This window comes from Pongo pygmaeus, chromosome X, assembly GCF_028885625.2.
Source record: "Pongo pygmaeus isolate AG05252 chromosome X, NHGRI_mPonPyg2-v2.0_pri, whole genome shotgun sequence".
NCBI classification, from domain to species: Eukaryota; Metazoa; Chordata; class Mammalia; order Primates; family Hominidae; genus Pongo; species Pongo pygmaeus.
The window spans coordinates 13,131,586-13,147,241 of record NC_072396.2 but is presented as its reverse complement, the minus strand read 5'-3'; the positions used below and the strand labels follow the sequence as shown (position 1 = coordinate 13,147,241).

Sequence of the window (15,656 nt, the reverse complement as noted above, 5' to 3'; positions counted from 1 at the left end):
TTTGCAGATCTGTTGACTTATATTAGATGTTATTTTAGACTTATGGTAGCACGCATTCTGTGATACAAGGCATTTCAAAGAAGAGGGTCTGAGGCAAAGACATTCTGATTTCCTGTTTCAGCGGAGGATATATGACAGTTGCTTTATTTTGGTCTTTATTGCCTACCATACCTGTTTTTCTATTTTTCCTCCTCTGGCTACGCCTTGAAGAGGTGGCTAATTCACTGCCTATTTTATACCCAAGGCAAGAAAGCAGAAACATCCTCAGTCTTTTTCTGTTAGTCCCTGGGCAAGATTTCCAGACACATTTTCGTGTTCTGAGGACAGTCTCACATGTATAAAACATGTGTCTGTTGAATAAGAAAGATCTCCCTAAACTGCATTAGATTTGTGCAAACACACCTTAAACAGAACTGGGTTTAGCTGTACTCCTTGTCTACTTAAGAGGTCTCCTCTCCCCAAGACAAATGCAACCACATTGTTCTTTTATAAATGCAATGGACTCGTGATGTTTAAATGAAAGCAGAGTAAAATAGTTTGAAAGCACCATCTTGTGAATGGGGTGAGTATGTAATTATAGAGAGCAACCACTGAATGCACTCACTGTCCACAGCGACTACTGACCAGCACCTGTAACTATTTATTTGCAACTAACAATGCAGCACATGATCCGAGCTGCAGTAGGGAAGCCCTGGATTGGTTCTCAGCAGGGACATGGGGAAGATGCAGTAACAGATCGGCTGAGAATCAGGCTCTGTTTCATGCAGTCACACCTGCTGGGGACAAGGAGATATTGTTGACAAGTGAGGGGTCCAGGTGATCAAAGCTTAACATTTAAAAAACCCAAAACATGGCAGTTTCGTTGTTCAGGGTGGAAAATATTTTAAAGCACACTACACATTTCTTTACTTGGTCAACAGGGTTCACTGAACAGGACTTGACTTTTCCCAATGATGTAGGGTTATCTTTATGAACATTAATCATCCCACTGAGCTGTAAATACCACAGTCTTCCAAAGACCACTGAGGTGGGAAAAATTTGACTGGCCTCACCCTGAGTGCCCCCATCTGCTGGAACGTTCTTGTATGTTCTGTCTTTCCTGTCTGACTTAACCTGTGATCTTCAGGGCTTATTGCCACTTTAATTTATGTCACCATTCTTAACCTCTGGTACCTACCTTGGCTACTCTCTCTTCCATCTTCCACCTACTTTTTTTTCTACCCAGCTTTTGAAGATTACAAATGTTTTGAAATATACAAGAAAGTATTGAAAATAGTAAAGCAAACACCAGTGTTATTAACTACCTAGAGTTAACAAATGCTTCTTTTTATTATATTTTTCTTACTTTTTTGCTTTATATATTTTATATATGGCTCCAGCAATCTTTGCCTTATACAGATATGCTCAAAGACAGCATGTCTTTTTTTTTTTTTTTTTTGCTTCATTTTTGTTTTTTCTCTCTTTCTGGCAGTGGGGAGGGGGAAGTTATGTTTAGATTTGTAACCTCTTCGAGTAGTTAGTTCTACTGCTAGATGTCTAAGCTGTCTAAGGATTAGGTAAGTTGGTTCTTATTGTTTAATATGATTATATTGGAAATTTAAGTGAGAGTAATAGGAAGCAGCTATAGTAAAATACAGGAACACCTCATAAATATCAACTTGGATAAGTTCCCTTTGGGACAAACTACACCAGATCCTCATTCCTGGAAACTTTAATCTTTGGGGAATTATAGCTCAGAATCAGATATCAGTCTGGAAAAGACTGTTCTCTTCAAGTTTTACCACCTTGAAATTAACAATTCAGTAAAATGAATATCACAATTTTTCAGAATAATCTAAGCATCAAATGAATGAACAAATAAGTAAATAAAGGAGAAGGGAAAACTCTCATCATACCAATTAATAAATGCAGAAGCAATAATGAAATTAGAAAAATCATAATTTTCAACCACAATTATAATAATGGATTCAGATAAGAATCAATTAGGGCTGGGCGCGGTGGCTCACGCCTATAATCCCAGCACTTTGGGAGACTGAGGTGGGCAGATCACCTGAGGGTGGGAGTTCGAGACCAACCTGACCAACATGGAGAAACCCCGTATCTACTAAAAATACAAAATTAGCCTGGCGTAGTGGTGCATGCCTGTAATCCCAGCTACTCGGGAGGCTGAGGCAGCAGAATCTCTTGAACCTAGGAGGCAGAGGTTGCGGTGAGCCAAGATCGTGCCATTGCACTCCAGCCTGGGCAACAAGAGAGAAACTCCGTCTCAAAAAAAGAAAAAAAATCATCATTCAGTACTAAAACTAGTGGGTGAGAGTTTGATGAAGAAGATAATAAGAGTTATAGGCCGGGCACGGTGGCTCACGCCTGTAATCCCAGCACTTTGGGAGGCCAAGGTGCGTGGATCATGAAGTCAGGAGTTTAAGACCAGCCTGGCCAACATGGCAAAACCCCGTCTCTACTAAAAATACAAAAATTAGCTGGGCGTGGTGGCAGGCACCTGTTATCCCAACTACTTGGGAGGCTAAGGCAGGAGAATCACTTGAACCCGGGAGGCAGAGGTTGCAGTGAGCCAAGATCGTGCCATTGCACTCCAGCCTGGGTGACAAGAACAAGATTCCATCTCAAAATAAATAAATAAATAAAAAGAGTTACAAAGTGACTCTCCACAAATTACTTTTTAATTACAAAAGGAATAGTAGTAGCTTTTGGGTGAATTCGGAGAACATCACCTTAACCAAGAGTCAAAGTTCATTTTGCCATTAAAGGGAAAAACTGACATCATGTGCCTCTTGATGTGTTACACTGAGGACACAGTCACTCATGTTGTTCTTCCTAAAATGTATGACATCAATCTAATCATAAGAAAACATCAGAGAAACCCAAATTGAGAGATTTCTATAAAATAGCTGACTAGTACTCCTCAAAACTATCAAGGTTGTGAAAGGCAAAAAAGGGCTGAGGAATGTTCCAGATTTAAGGAGATTAAAGAGACATGACAACTAAGTGCAAAATGGGATCCTGCAATGCATCTTGTTCTAGAAAAAATGTATATATAAAAGACATTTTGAGGATAATAGGCATAATATGGATATAAACTGTAGATGAGATAATGGAAATGTATCAATGTTTACTTTCCTGATTTTGTTACTTGTATAATAATTGTATAAGAAAATGTCTTTGTTATTAGAAAACACACGCTGAAGTATTTAGGAGTAAACCAGAATTATTTTGGTAATTGACCTTCATACGGTTTAGAGAAAAATTATATACATTTGTATGTGTATTTGTGTGGGCAGAGAAAACGTGCATATACTAAAGAGAAAGTAAATGCAGTAAAATGTTAAACAACTGGTGAATCTGGGTGAAGGGTATAGATGACTACTCTTGCAACTTTTTTGGAAGTATGAAGTTATTTCAAAATCAAATGTAAAAATAAAAAGAGCATCATAGAATTATTGTACGATTCACTGAGCTTGAGGTGGGGGACAAAAAAGAAAGATTTCAAGTTAAAGAATTCAGGGCAAAGCCCCAAAGTTAGTTTATGTCACAACATTGATATAAAACATGCCAAAATTTTAACATACCTGAACATAGAGATACTCGAAAGCAACTGGATCTCTCCTTAAAAGGTCAATTGGATCTTTTGGGACGAAGCTAATTCGGAAAAGACATCTCATCTTATGGGAGCTGGGCCTCTGTGTCACCTGGAAGAGTAGACCAATCACACAAGAACCCTTCAGTGCTGACTGAGAAATGGCTGAGGGACACTGAAGCAGTCAACTTTTTTTGGACACTAAGGAAAGAATCAGCGGATATTCTTTTAGTATTTATAGATACTCATTCCCTGAAAACTACACATAACCTTGCCACTTAGGTTGGGTTCCCCAGAAGCAGACCCTGAGATGAGGGGTTGTGTGCAAGGGACTTATTAAGAAAGTGCTCCCAGGGGAGGCTAGTAAGGGAGTGGGGGAAGCAGGTCAGGAAAGAAGAAGAAGCCAAGCAAGGGTGCCTTCTCAGGGAACCCCAGCAGAGAGTAGCTATAGCCTGATCCCGCAGGAGACCCTGGAGTTGTAGCTATACCACAGAGCTGCTGAGACCTCAGCCAAAGGAGCACTGATGAGTCATTCATTTAGAGCTATCCCAGGGGATGTGAGTTTCCAGGTTTGGACACGATGGGCTCCGGTAATCTGAGGGCAGTCCTTGGAAGAAGATCTGCAGATGCTGGCTGTTAGTGATAGCACCCCAAATCTATGTTGGGGAGTACAAAAAGGGGATCCAAAGAGACAGCAGAGAGATTGTCCAGTATGGTTTATTATTGCATAACATTGCTGTGTTTTGTTTTGTTTTTCCAAATTAGACTCCAGACTGACTATTGCAATGAAAACATGATAGTGTCAACCTTAGATGTCATCACATTGGAAAGTAGGAAGACAGAAGTTTTGGCCCATGTAGTACATCAGATTCTACAAGTTTTCAAACTACTCCAAACTTCTGATATCATGATGGTATTGTTCCACTTGCTCAATGGAGCTTAAAATACACCACAGGTTCTTCAGGGTTAAGGACCATGGCTCATTTCAGTTTGTTTTCATTTTATACAGCAAAATATGTGTCACATACTAGAAGTTCATTTCTTAATTCCTTTTGCAACAAAAGGAAATCAATTAATAAATAATAATATGTGTTTAATAAACACTTGAATGAATGAAAGACATTGGACTCTAAGAAAGAAGGCAAGAGCTCATCAATTTCCCTTCAAGGAGTCAACAAAACAAAATGAAAACCATGCAGCATGAACCAACACAGTTGTGTATAATACTCTTATGCAGGGGACAGATCTGGCAATACAAAAATATTTGTGAGCTGCAATTAAAAAATTTAAAATAAAATAGCTTTATTGAGTCCCATGGTGTGTGTATGCATGCATGTGTATGTATTTACAGTTCACTAACTTTGTTGAACAGAAGAATTCCAATGGAAAAAGACACCCTACTTGTACATATGTGGGCATCCTGAGTAGTCACACCAGCTTTCTGGCTGTGGGCAGGCCTGCAGAGCTGAGTGGATTCATGAGACTCAAGGGCTATGGGCTACTCATCACTGGCTGATGGTAAAGCAAACCAGGAATAAAGAAATTGGGGACCCTAAGAGGCCACTAGTGCTGGCCAGCCTTGCTGTTGTGTTTCACAGCGACTTCATGGGCTGTTTTGCCAGAAGGTTTGTTCTGGTGTGTTAGAAAGTCAGGAATCACCATATCTCTGACTCCTTTAATTACTTGTTCAACTTTTCTTTCTTGAATTTTCCATAAGCCATCTTATCTTGAGTTTACTTTTAGTATCAGAAGGTTACACTGGTTTTGGGAAATGAATTAATGTAATGCAAAAAGGTTGCTTCAAGTCATTAGAAATGGCAGTCCGTAACGCTTTCTAAAATAAACAAACAGAAACAATTTCTTGGAAACTTTAAGTAGTATATAAATAATATTTTCTAGCAGAAGTTTAGTATCAAACCACTAGAAATTCAGGTATAGTTGCTTAAAAGTTCCATTGGGAGGTTTTCATAGAAATTAAATGTTTGAAAATGATTTTGTTATTGGAAAAAATATAATTTCTTACTCTCTACTTTTATCATGCCTACAAATATTTTAGCAATCAATTTTTTCATATGCATTGATTTCAAAGGCATATAGCTGGTTTGTTTCAGGATATTTAAATCCATTTTCTTTTCTAGAGATAATACTTGATTTTTAGCACTTCGGTTTTAGTTCTGATTCTATAATGAAAAATAAAGTTAAAGAAAGAATGATTATTAGAAGTTTGTTTCCTTCCAACATTTTAAAAGAAATGTAGTAATTGGAGCGGGAAGTTTTGTTTACCTAGCATCAGAAGAGACTTTTAGAGAATCTTTGTCCAACTAAATCAGCATGAAGCTTTCCTATAAAGGCTATGTAGTAGATAAAAGTTTAGAGAGAAAGTATAACCAGAAAGATCAAAATGTTGTGGGGGGTTTCATTAGACTTGTAGTAACTGGATGTCTGCCCATTTCCCCTTGGCATTTATTGCTATAAGCCGAAGGATATTTACAGCAAACACCTGTGACCATTCGATAGCACAAGGCAAACCCGAATAACAAGAGAGCAGCCTACCATCAATAACAGACAGCATGTCGGTAGGCACATGTCCCAGCTCCCTCGCCTCTCGGCGGGATACCTCTGAGGTGTCTCCCAATGCTCTCCAGTAGGACTGAGCTCCAGTTACCCACAGTGGAAACTGGCTTGATAATACATTCTTTATTGGCCTCTCAATTTTTCTCATCTCTCTTCCCCATTCCTCTGTGGGTATTTCCAGATATCTCTTCCCAAATAAACTACATGCATTCAAATCCTTAAATTCTGCTTCCGGAGGAACTCAGATCCAGACACTGACCTTTCATATGAGAGATTCTGTATATCAGGGGTTGTGCCCCTGTAATGAAGCATAAAATAAGTCCTTTATTTCCAAGAGTGTTTGGCACAGGTTAAAATAATAACCATTAGAAGGGATTTAAAATATCTGTAGGTAGATTTAGACTCAATAGAGGCCAGGCATGGGGGCTCATTCCTGTAATCCCAGCACTTTGGGAGGCTAAGGTGGAAGGATAGTTTGAGCCCAGGAGTTCAAGCCTGCAATAAGCTATGATTGCACCACTGCACTCCACCCTGGGCAGCAGAGTGAGACTCTGTCTCAAAAAAACAAAACAACAACAACAACAACAAAAAACAAACTTGATGGAAATAATAAGCCAAGTTTAGGTAGAGGAATATAAATCACAAATGGCAACTTTTGAACTAATCTATTACAAAAAGTTGGACAGAATCAAGAGAATCGGGGATATTTGCAGGACCCAATGTGTGGGACACCAGCTTTTATATACAACAACCAAGAAGCACTTTAGTGTGACACTTTTTGCCACTCCATCCAGCTGGCAGCATCTGATGCTTCTCCTCCTGGTGTCCCCTCCTACCCCTCTCCGTAAAGTTCTGTTATCATTGATCTCTCCTCTGGAAGAGGAATTTGTTGAAATCTTTTATACATTCAACAAAGACTTTGCTTGTGTCACAAGAAAAATCAGGGTGCTGCGCTGAATTCAGCAGCCAAGCAGCCTGCTTGTCTCCCCAGGGAACAGATGGGGGTGGCATCTTGGTAATCAGGAACTGGGACACATTGGTAGATCACATATTTATAGCGGGCAGGACTGGGGCAGAGATTTCAGGCTTCCAAAAATAGTCTTAAGTATGCACCCAGAATTTCAAACAACTAAATATGATTTTGGATTAATTTAAGTAATCCCAGAAACCATTTCTTTTTAATGGTTTCAAGAGATTGTTGACCAAAACAGGTGAACAGATCACCGTAATCCCATAAAATGTAATTTTACAGAGCTATATTCTCAATGTGCAGCTGGTGAGACTTTGAATGACAAATCTAGCTGTGAGACTGACAGTCTGCAAAAGATGGGCAGAAAGGGAAACATGACCTTGAGGTGTAAAATGCATTAAGAATGCCAGCACTTCCTTTACAGAGGATACCCAGGGATACAATTAATACATTTACAGGATTAGAGTGGGGGAGAAATCTTGGAACTGGGCAACCTCTGCTCTAACCAGCAGCCTCATCACTTGAGGGTGAGATTTCACAGACCTGAGTTAGAGTCTCCTGTTCATGAAGCAAGAGCAGCTTCGTTCCGGCCCCTTCTGTCCTCTGCTCCAGCATGAGAGAGAAGTGTTCAATGCCTTTGATGGAGAGCTTCTCTTGAAGGGTTAAGATGACATCCTTACAGAGGAAACATGAACATGATGAGACCAAAATCGAAGCTGCCATCTTGTGGAGTCTACCATGACTGAAAAGTGTTTGTTACACATGTAGGCTGCCAATCTTGCAATTTTATACTTTTGGTTGATTCTGAAATTTAATGCTGCAAAGATCCAAAAAGATGCAGAAATGAAGTCTTCCTTCTCTTGCCCTTTTCCTGGCCTCCTCGATCATTCAAAATCTTTATGGAGTTCAAAACAGAGAGTTAACAAGGTAAATAGCTGGAGGAGGAGCTTAATATCATGTAAGCTCTTGATATAGAAAGGTTGTCAATAGATTGTGCAGTGTAGCCAGTTCAATTCTCCTTTTCTCTAAATGGGGTAGCAATTAAACCAGTTCTGAAAGTGGTCTGCCCCAAGGGTTGGAAAACATGGCCTGCATGCCAAAACTAGCCCACCATCAGCTTTTGTAAATAAAGTTTTAATGGGACATGGTCATACCCATTTGTTTATCTAAAATCTATGGCTGATGTTGTGTGCTGCATCAGCAGAGTTGAGTAGTTGCAACAGAGACTGTGAAGACTGAAATATCTGCTTGTTGACCCTGGGTTACCCTTCTGAAAGAGCAGTGTAGTGGTTGTAAGGAATGGGGGCTAAGGAAACAGTTAGGCTTCTAATCCTAGCTCTACTACTTATTAGCTGTGCAGCTTTGGGGAAGTTATTTAGTCGCTAAGTATCTTAGTTTCCCTGTGTGTAAACTGGGGATAATAATAATAATGCTTATCTCAGAATGGATATAAAGATTAAATGAGTTCACACATACAAAGCGTTTATTATAACATTGTTTGGCACACAGTGAGGGCACCATAATAACATACATATATTTATTTTACATCTCTGGGGAAGGTGGAATGAGCAAGCTTTGTCAGCAGTCTTTTATAGGATTAAGCATTTATGATCAGAAAGGTGTTCCATATACAAACACTCACATTTACTACAATGTAAAACTAATCTCTTCAACCTATACTTTTTTCATGTACTTGAAAACTGGTAAATGATCCCTCGAAGATAATTTAGACTCAGATGCTAAAAATTCTATAGGGAAGTTTTGCCCCACTGCAACATTTGGAAATTTCTGGAGACATTTTTGGTTGTCACAATAGGGTTGGGGACACTACTGCCATGGAGTGTGTAGAGGCCAGAAATGCTGCTCAACATCTTGCAATGCAGAGATAGCCTCACAGTAAAGAATGATTTGGCCCAATATCTCAACAGTGCCAAGATCCAGAAACCTTAGAGTGAAAACTTATAGTTTTCTTTTACTGACTGTTCTGATGTTTTAATCCTTCTCTGTGGTCCTTTTTCAATTTCTTCAGGCTCCATTAAATCAAAGATCCCCACATCCACCCACTCCTGAAAAAAAATCATTCAAGAGAAATGCTTTGACTATGTTGAATTTCAAAAAAAAAAAAAAAAAAAAAAAAGATTTCCCTGCTTTATAATTTTCTCTTAAAGCCCAGGAAAGAGAAAACAAAACCAGCCTTTGTGTGGCAACACATACTTTATAAAGCATTTTCCTGAACCACCAGGGAGGACATTGGAAAATCAACAGCAATAGTTTTTCCCTATTGTAATTCTGCAGCAAGAATTTTGGCAATTTTTGTTACACAGTGTCATATTCCTTTCATAACTACACTATTTCTACTTTACACCTACCAGCCAGTGTCTATTGTAATAATGAGGCTGTTAGGTATAAGATAAGATAACTTGAATTTGATGTGAACTCTTTGCATTTCTTCCTGTCTTCTCATTGTCATCTGCAATCCTCAGGGAAATCAAACTTAGTCTTGCATATGTTCCGTAATAAAGAGGCTGGAGGGAATGGACAACAGGGCTTTCTTAAATTTAGATTTATTTCTGTTAAGAAATGCATTCAAGTCTTTACCTAGGTCTTCAGGTGGGGTAGGGAATCCAATGGCAGGGAGTTGACCAGTTGACAACACAAAACAAGGCCATGGTGTCAGAAAGAGCTGTAATAATGTAGCTCTGTGGGTTATTTCAGAGGTCTGCCAATTGTGACCTGTGGGTTATATCTGGCCATGCCCATTTGTTCACATATTGACTGTGAAGTAACAGATTAACCTTGCCTAAAGAAAAATTTGCTCTTTTTCTCCACTCTTAGGAAGTAACCTGTAAGCCCTTGGACTGTCCTGTCTGATAGGAGTGTTTTTGTTTACTGGGTGGCCTTGGGCCATACCAGATAGTCTGTGCTAACAATTGATTTATAGTGAGAACATTGGGCCATATGGTATCAGCTCTAACTCTGGAGAGACTGGATACTAAGGTCAACCATGCAGGTGGTTAGCTGTGTCCATGTGGAAAACTCCCAATAAAAACTCTGGACACCAAGGCTCTGGTGAACGTCCCTGGTTGGCAGTACTTGATGCATATTGTCATGCATCATTTCTGGGAGAATTAAGCATTATCTGTATGAATCCACTGGAAGAGGACATCTGGAAGCTTTTCACTCAATCTCTCCTGTGCCCTGACTACGAGCCTTTCCCATTGCTAATTCTATTCTGTATTCTTTTGCTATAATATACTGTAATTGTGAGTATAACAAATTGCTGAGTTCTGTGAGTCCTTTGGGTGAATTGTCAAAACTGAGCATTGTCTTAAGGACTAACCAAACCCACCTGTTCATGGCTGCTTTCCTGATATAATGACAGAGTTCAGTAGTTGAAACAGAGATCAAATGGCCCACAAAGCCTAAAATATTTACTATCTAGCCCTTTCCAGAAAAAGTTTGCCTACTCTTGGGTTAGTTGATCAATAATTACATTAACATCTCACCACAAACTGATAATGAATGAGGAAAAAGGGAAGAAGACCTTTCCAGTCATCACCATTTAAAATTAGAAGTCTTGTATAAAGGAAGTTAATATTTCATCTGGAATGATTTAAGGATGATTTAATGCTCCAACATCAATCTAATATTTTCCACTGCATGACCTATTAAGCCACTACATACTTATAGCAATTCAAAACAAGCTGCTTGCTGGTATCATGACAATAAGAATACACAGTGAGTGGGTCTTTGCAGAAATGCTTCTACGTGTGAGGTCTATGCTGATTAATTAAAAAAATCAACAAGAATTAGAGGTCGGATATTGATAGACTTTTTAAACAGTGGGTTGATATTCTCTTGATAGATTATTATACAGATAATCACTAGGTACTCTTTTACCTTCATAAAATCTTTTTTACTGTGCCATGTGAAGAAAGCCTATTTTAGGCTGATGAAGCATTAGGGAGCAATCAATTTCTGAATACACTTTTGTCCAATAAAAGGAAGAGATTCTGTACTTTTCTTTTCCAGGAAGAAAGCATGTGGGGAAAAAAAACCATATGCTTTGCTATAATACCTATTATCTAAAACTCACCTGTGGCTCTGAAAGAATAGGATTGCTTTGTGAGTCTTCCTTTCCAGCCCTTCTTCTAAGAAGCAGGCCTCATTTCTGCCTCTTTATGCATCATTACCATGAAATTGGTTACAGAAATTAAAAGTAAATGTTACTTTTACATTATTCTACCCCTTGTTTTTTGCTGGACACCAAAGTAGCAAATATTCAATTAACAGCTAACAGCTTAATCTTCTGAGCAGCTGATATTGCTGAGAAATCATGCTGGCCTTGGGCAGGGTGCCAAGCCTTCTTGGTGATAGTCACACTATTTTAATTAATCTGTAGTTGCATTAAAAGGACTAGCTCTAGTGTTTCTTCACTGACAGCATATTATATTGTTTTGCAACACCAAGAGAAATAAAAGAGCAGAACCTTCTTGGTTTAAGCTTTTGGCTTTGGTTTGGTTTGAAGTATTAACAGACTACATTATATGGAGGCAATCAAAAAATTGCAGAAATAAAGGGATAGTTCTGAAAGAAGATGCTGCTACAATGGCTCACAGTGTCCTGCATGTTGTACCTGAAAGAGTCCAGAGACAGAGTTTACCAGGTCATCTTACCTTAATGGAAGTGCTGCAGTCAAAACGAAATGATTTGGTCTGCCCATTTTCCAGATAGACTTTCAAAACATTTGGCATAAAAAGAAGTGAGTTGTCCTTAACAGTTTCCTGTTTAACAAAAAAAGGGGAGGGCATAAGTTGATCAAACTGTAACTCTTCTCTTTGCAGTAGCAGCACATCTATAGTTTATTCTAAGCATGGCATTAAAAAGCAATCAAACTCTCTAAGGCTAACAAGGCATTCCTTTGGTGATATGTGAGTTAAGTTGCTCATAGCAAAATACATTTGCTCATCGGAAAATCAATCAGATGAGTTTTTTTTAACTCAAGATTCCCCACTGGCAAACATGATTGCAGACATGATTCTTTTGTAATTAGGCTTTGACATTTGGAACTACAAGCCCAGACCTAAGCAGGGCAGGACGTCTTGAGCAGAACAAAGACCAACAATGATGCTGTTTGATGAGGTACTGTTGTTGCCTGGCAGTGTCATGATGGTGAGTCATCAGCATAAATAAGCTTCAAGTATAAAGTTATTTTGTGAAAGTATTTTCACCCAGTTAGGAATGATTCTTAAACTCCAAGAGAACTCTATTAAATCTTGCAACTGCAAACAAAAACAAAAACAAAAACAAAAAACAAAACTCCAAGGGAAAAGATAAGGAATGGCTTAATGTGTTAAGAGAGTAAAACATTGTCTATAATGAACAAGATCATAATCTAGAAATAACTCGGAAAAAGATGCCAGCTTGAAACATGACAAAAAGCAAACAATAGAAATGTTATTTCTTTGCATTTTTTCTTTCATTGGAAGTAGTGAGAGATGAGAGAGAAGAAAGAAGGAGGAAGAGGGCACACTGAATGACTTCTATAAGTCCCAGGAGAGAGCTGAGTTATTCACATGTAGTTGGTCATAAAGTCCTAGGAGTTGAGGAGAACTCAGCAGTCATGAGTGCACACATCCCTTGTTTTGCACATGAGGGAACTGAAGGCAAGATGTTCAGGAATTTGCCAGTGTCAGAGAGAATTCAGTCCCTGAGTATTTCCATAATGGGCCTCCTGCCTTTCACTTCCTATTTCTTTTCCTGAATTTCCTCCCCCTCCTTTCTGCTCCTGTGGACTTCCTGCACAGTCTTGCTCTCAAGACACTGAATAAATCTGGATCCCAGTCCAGAAGAAATTGTGCTCCGTGACTCAGAAGACCAAGGGTAAACTGGAAATGAAGACAGTCATGAAGTCTGAGGAGCATCCACGTGACTGAACATCCCTGCCATTCACAAGCCTGTGGCAGGGCTGTGGAGGCTTCAGGAGATGATTATCCTCAGAGGTGTCCTCACACATCAGCTGCCTTGCAGGAGTCCTGCTATATCCAGGGATGAACTGACACTGCTGTAGCAGCTTCTAGGATCATATTCTTTCTAAAGATGCATAAGCTACCTGGTTACTCAATTACATGCTCGAAAGCTCTGGGCAGAAAAGGTAAGTTTCAGATGACTTTCTGCTATATATTGATTCATCTGTACCTTCCACACTTCAGCTAGGACAGTCTTGTTGTAAATTAATAATGTACAGTGACCGTGCATCCAGAGTGATGGGACGCATTGAGAGGCACAGAACAGACCATGCTCACAGGGCAGCACAGCCACAGCCTCTAGCCTTCCCCACAAGCATCACAATAGCTGGACCCCAAGTGGAGCAGCCCTAGATCAGTAAGTTTTGATTCAAAGACAGTTGGCGCATGAGTGCCTTGCCCAGGATGTACAGGCCTACATCTTCAGATTCAGATCCAGAACCAACCTCAGAGAAGAGTTTGTGATCAATAATGAATATATCGTAGGTGAGATTTTATCCTCGTGGATTTATTTAAACAATACCAACAGAACACCAATGCTCTGGCATTTCAAAGGTCCAAAAAATATTAGTGCCTTGGATGATAGTTTTCTAAAAACTGAAAACACTTCAGTATATTTTTGGGAGAAAAAGTCAAAACATCCTGTTGATAGTTGCATTATTCATTCTGAAGATCAATTAATTGCCTGAGTAATCATGATTTCTATCAGGACCTATTTATGGAGATGTGGGTAGTATTTCTTCAGTTCTGGTTGCCTACATAAAATTTTTCCATCATTTTAACTTCTTTGCCTGATTAGTTGAAAGATTAGGCTTTTCTGGGGAAGTGAAAAGGAGAAACACAATACCTTTCTCAAAAATACATAAAGCACTATCATATGGAAGAATGCTTAGTTAGCAGAATGGGAAGAAATAGGTGGAAGTTTCAAAGAGGCATATTTTGCTGAGTATGAATGAGGCAGTGTCAGTGATCCCAAATCATATGAACTCCTTTGCAAAGTAGTGATGTCTCTGACATTGGAAGCATTCTAGGAAATCCTGGACTACCACATATTCTGACCATGCTAGAGGAGATTCAGGCCCAACCTGATGATCTCTGAAGCCCTTTACAACCTTGAGATTTGACACCTCTGTAAAAACCAACAACCAATTTCAGATCAATCATTCCAGTGGGACTACTGACTTTGTTTGAGTGCAAAGCTTCTGCCTCATTGACTTTCCCTGAGTCACAAAGCAGGCGACTGTAAACTCACCGACACTTGGCCGTTGATGATGACCTCCTCAGAGAAGCGTACTTTGACTGGATTGGACTTTAATCTTGCCTTTTTTGCAGCACTAATAAATGCTGATTTGGGAGACTAGAAGAAAAGAAAACATTTTATCTGATTACTGGTAACATAATGCAAACCTTGTAACAGTTGTTTTCCGTCTTAGGTATGCAATAATTTTGCTAAAAAATAAAATGCTTGGTGTATGTCCGATTCAAGGACAAAATGCAAATTATAGATGCAGTCAAAACTCTGTCATGTCTATAAGTTAGTAAGTTTGATTTAGTCACCAGATCAGAACTACCACCACCATGTTCCATGTTTTAACTGAGCACATTTCCAGGGACGTTTTAAAACAATAGCTGCAAAAGCACACAAACTCTGCTTTTAATAGAGAGCTTTGAGCACAGTGTTCAAGGTGAGGTGGTAGTCAGATCTAATGTTGGGTTTATGATGAATTGGTCATTAATCATCTATTTTAATGAGGTGGAGAAGAGCCACTGATAGTCCTAAAATGATTGATAATCCCATTGTTATTCACATTAAGGGCATATGGGCATGTGAGCAGACAAGTACTCTCTCTCTCTCTCTCTCTCTCAAGCACTCATGCTTTATGTACCTGCAACCTGAGTTTTAGCCTCTTCTTGGTAACTTGTGATCCTATGATCTTACTGGGCAGGGTAGAGACGAGACCTTTCCTTACAATTGAAAGTTGACTTCATATTCTTCCTCATCTTATGGGCTCTTTGTGCTTTATGATCCTCTCCTTTCTTTTATTAGAAAGAGGGGCCATGTGGCACAATTCTTCCTCGGAAATTGGAAGTACAATGGGAGAACCTGCCTAGAAGGGTGCTGTGATACTGGGGCATCCCTTGCTGCATGATCTTGGTAAAGTCACTTTATCTGAGAATCACCATTGTTGCATAATTTTAAAGAAGCCTAAGGGGAAGGGAACTCACACCTAGTATATATCTACTATGTTGCAGGCATTGTTGTTTATTTTTAAAAAGAATTACATTCTCTATGAACCCTAATACAGAGATAAATAGTTTTAATCATACAATTGTTGTTTTATAAATGAAAATGGTCAAATACTGGCAATTGCCTATGGTTCAAACTAATGTTTTCCATGCTATATAGTCTTAAGACATTGAGGCTGTTGCATAAAGAATTCTAGTAATTGACTCTAGAAACAACACAGAGGCATAACCCTCTATTTATTGT

General features: G+C 39.1%; 1 protein-coding gene across 5 annotated transcripts in view; it reads right to left on the bottom strand.

The window, feature by feature from the left end:
• FRMPD4 (FERM and PDZ domain containing 4) overlaps positions 1-15,656 on the bottom strand; it is a 583,947-nt gene that overhangs the window by 26,507 nt on the left and 541,784 nt on the right. For all 5 annotated transcript variants that reach the window (XM_054472023.1, XM_054472020.1, XM_054472022.1 and 2 more), the window contains exons 6-9: positions 14,418-14,522; positions 11,816-11,923; positions 7,683-7,814; positions 3,588-3,707 (exon numbers count right to left, since the gene is read on the bottom strand). In XM_054472023.1, the coding sequence (XP_054327998.1) occupies positions 3,588-3,707; positions 7,683-7,814; positions 11,816-11,923; positions 14,418-14,522 (465 nt within the window). The remainder of the gene's footprint in view (positions 1-3,587; positions 3,708-7,682; positions 7,815-11,815; positions 11,924-14,417; positions 14,523-15,656) is intronic.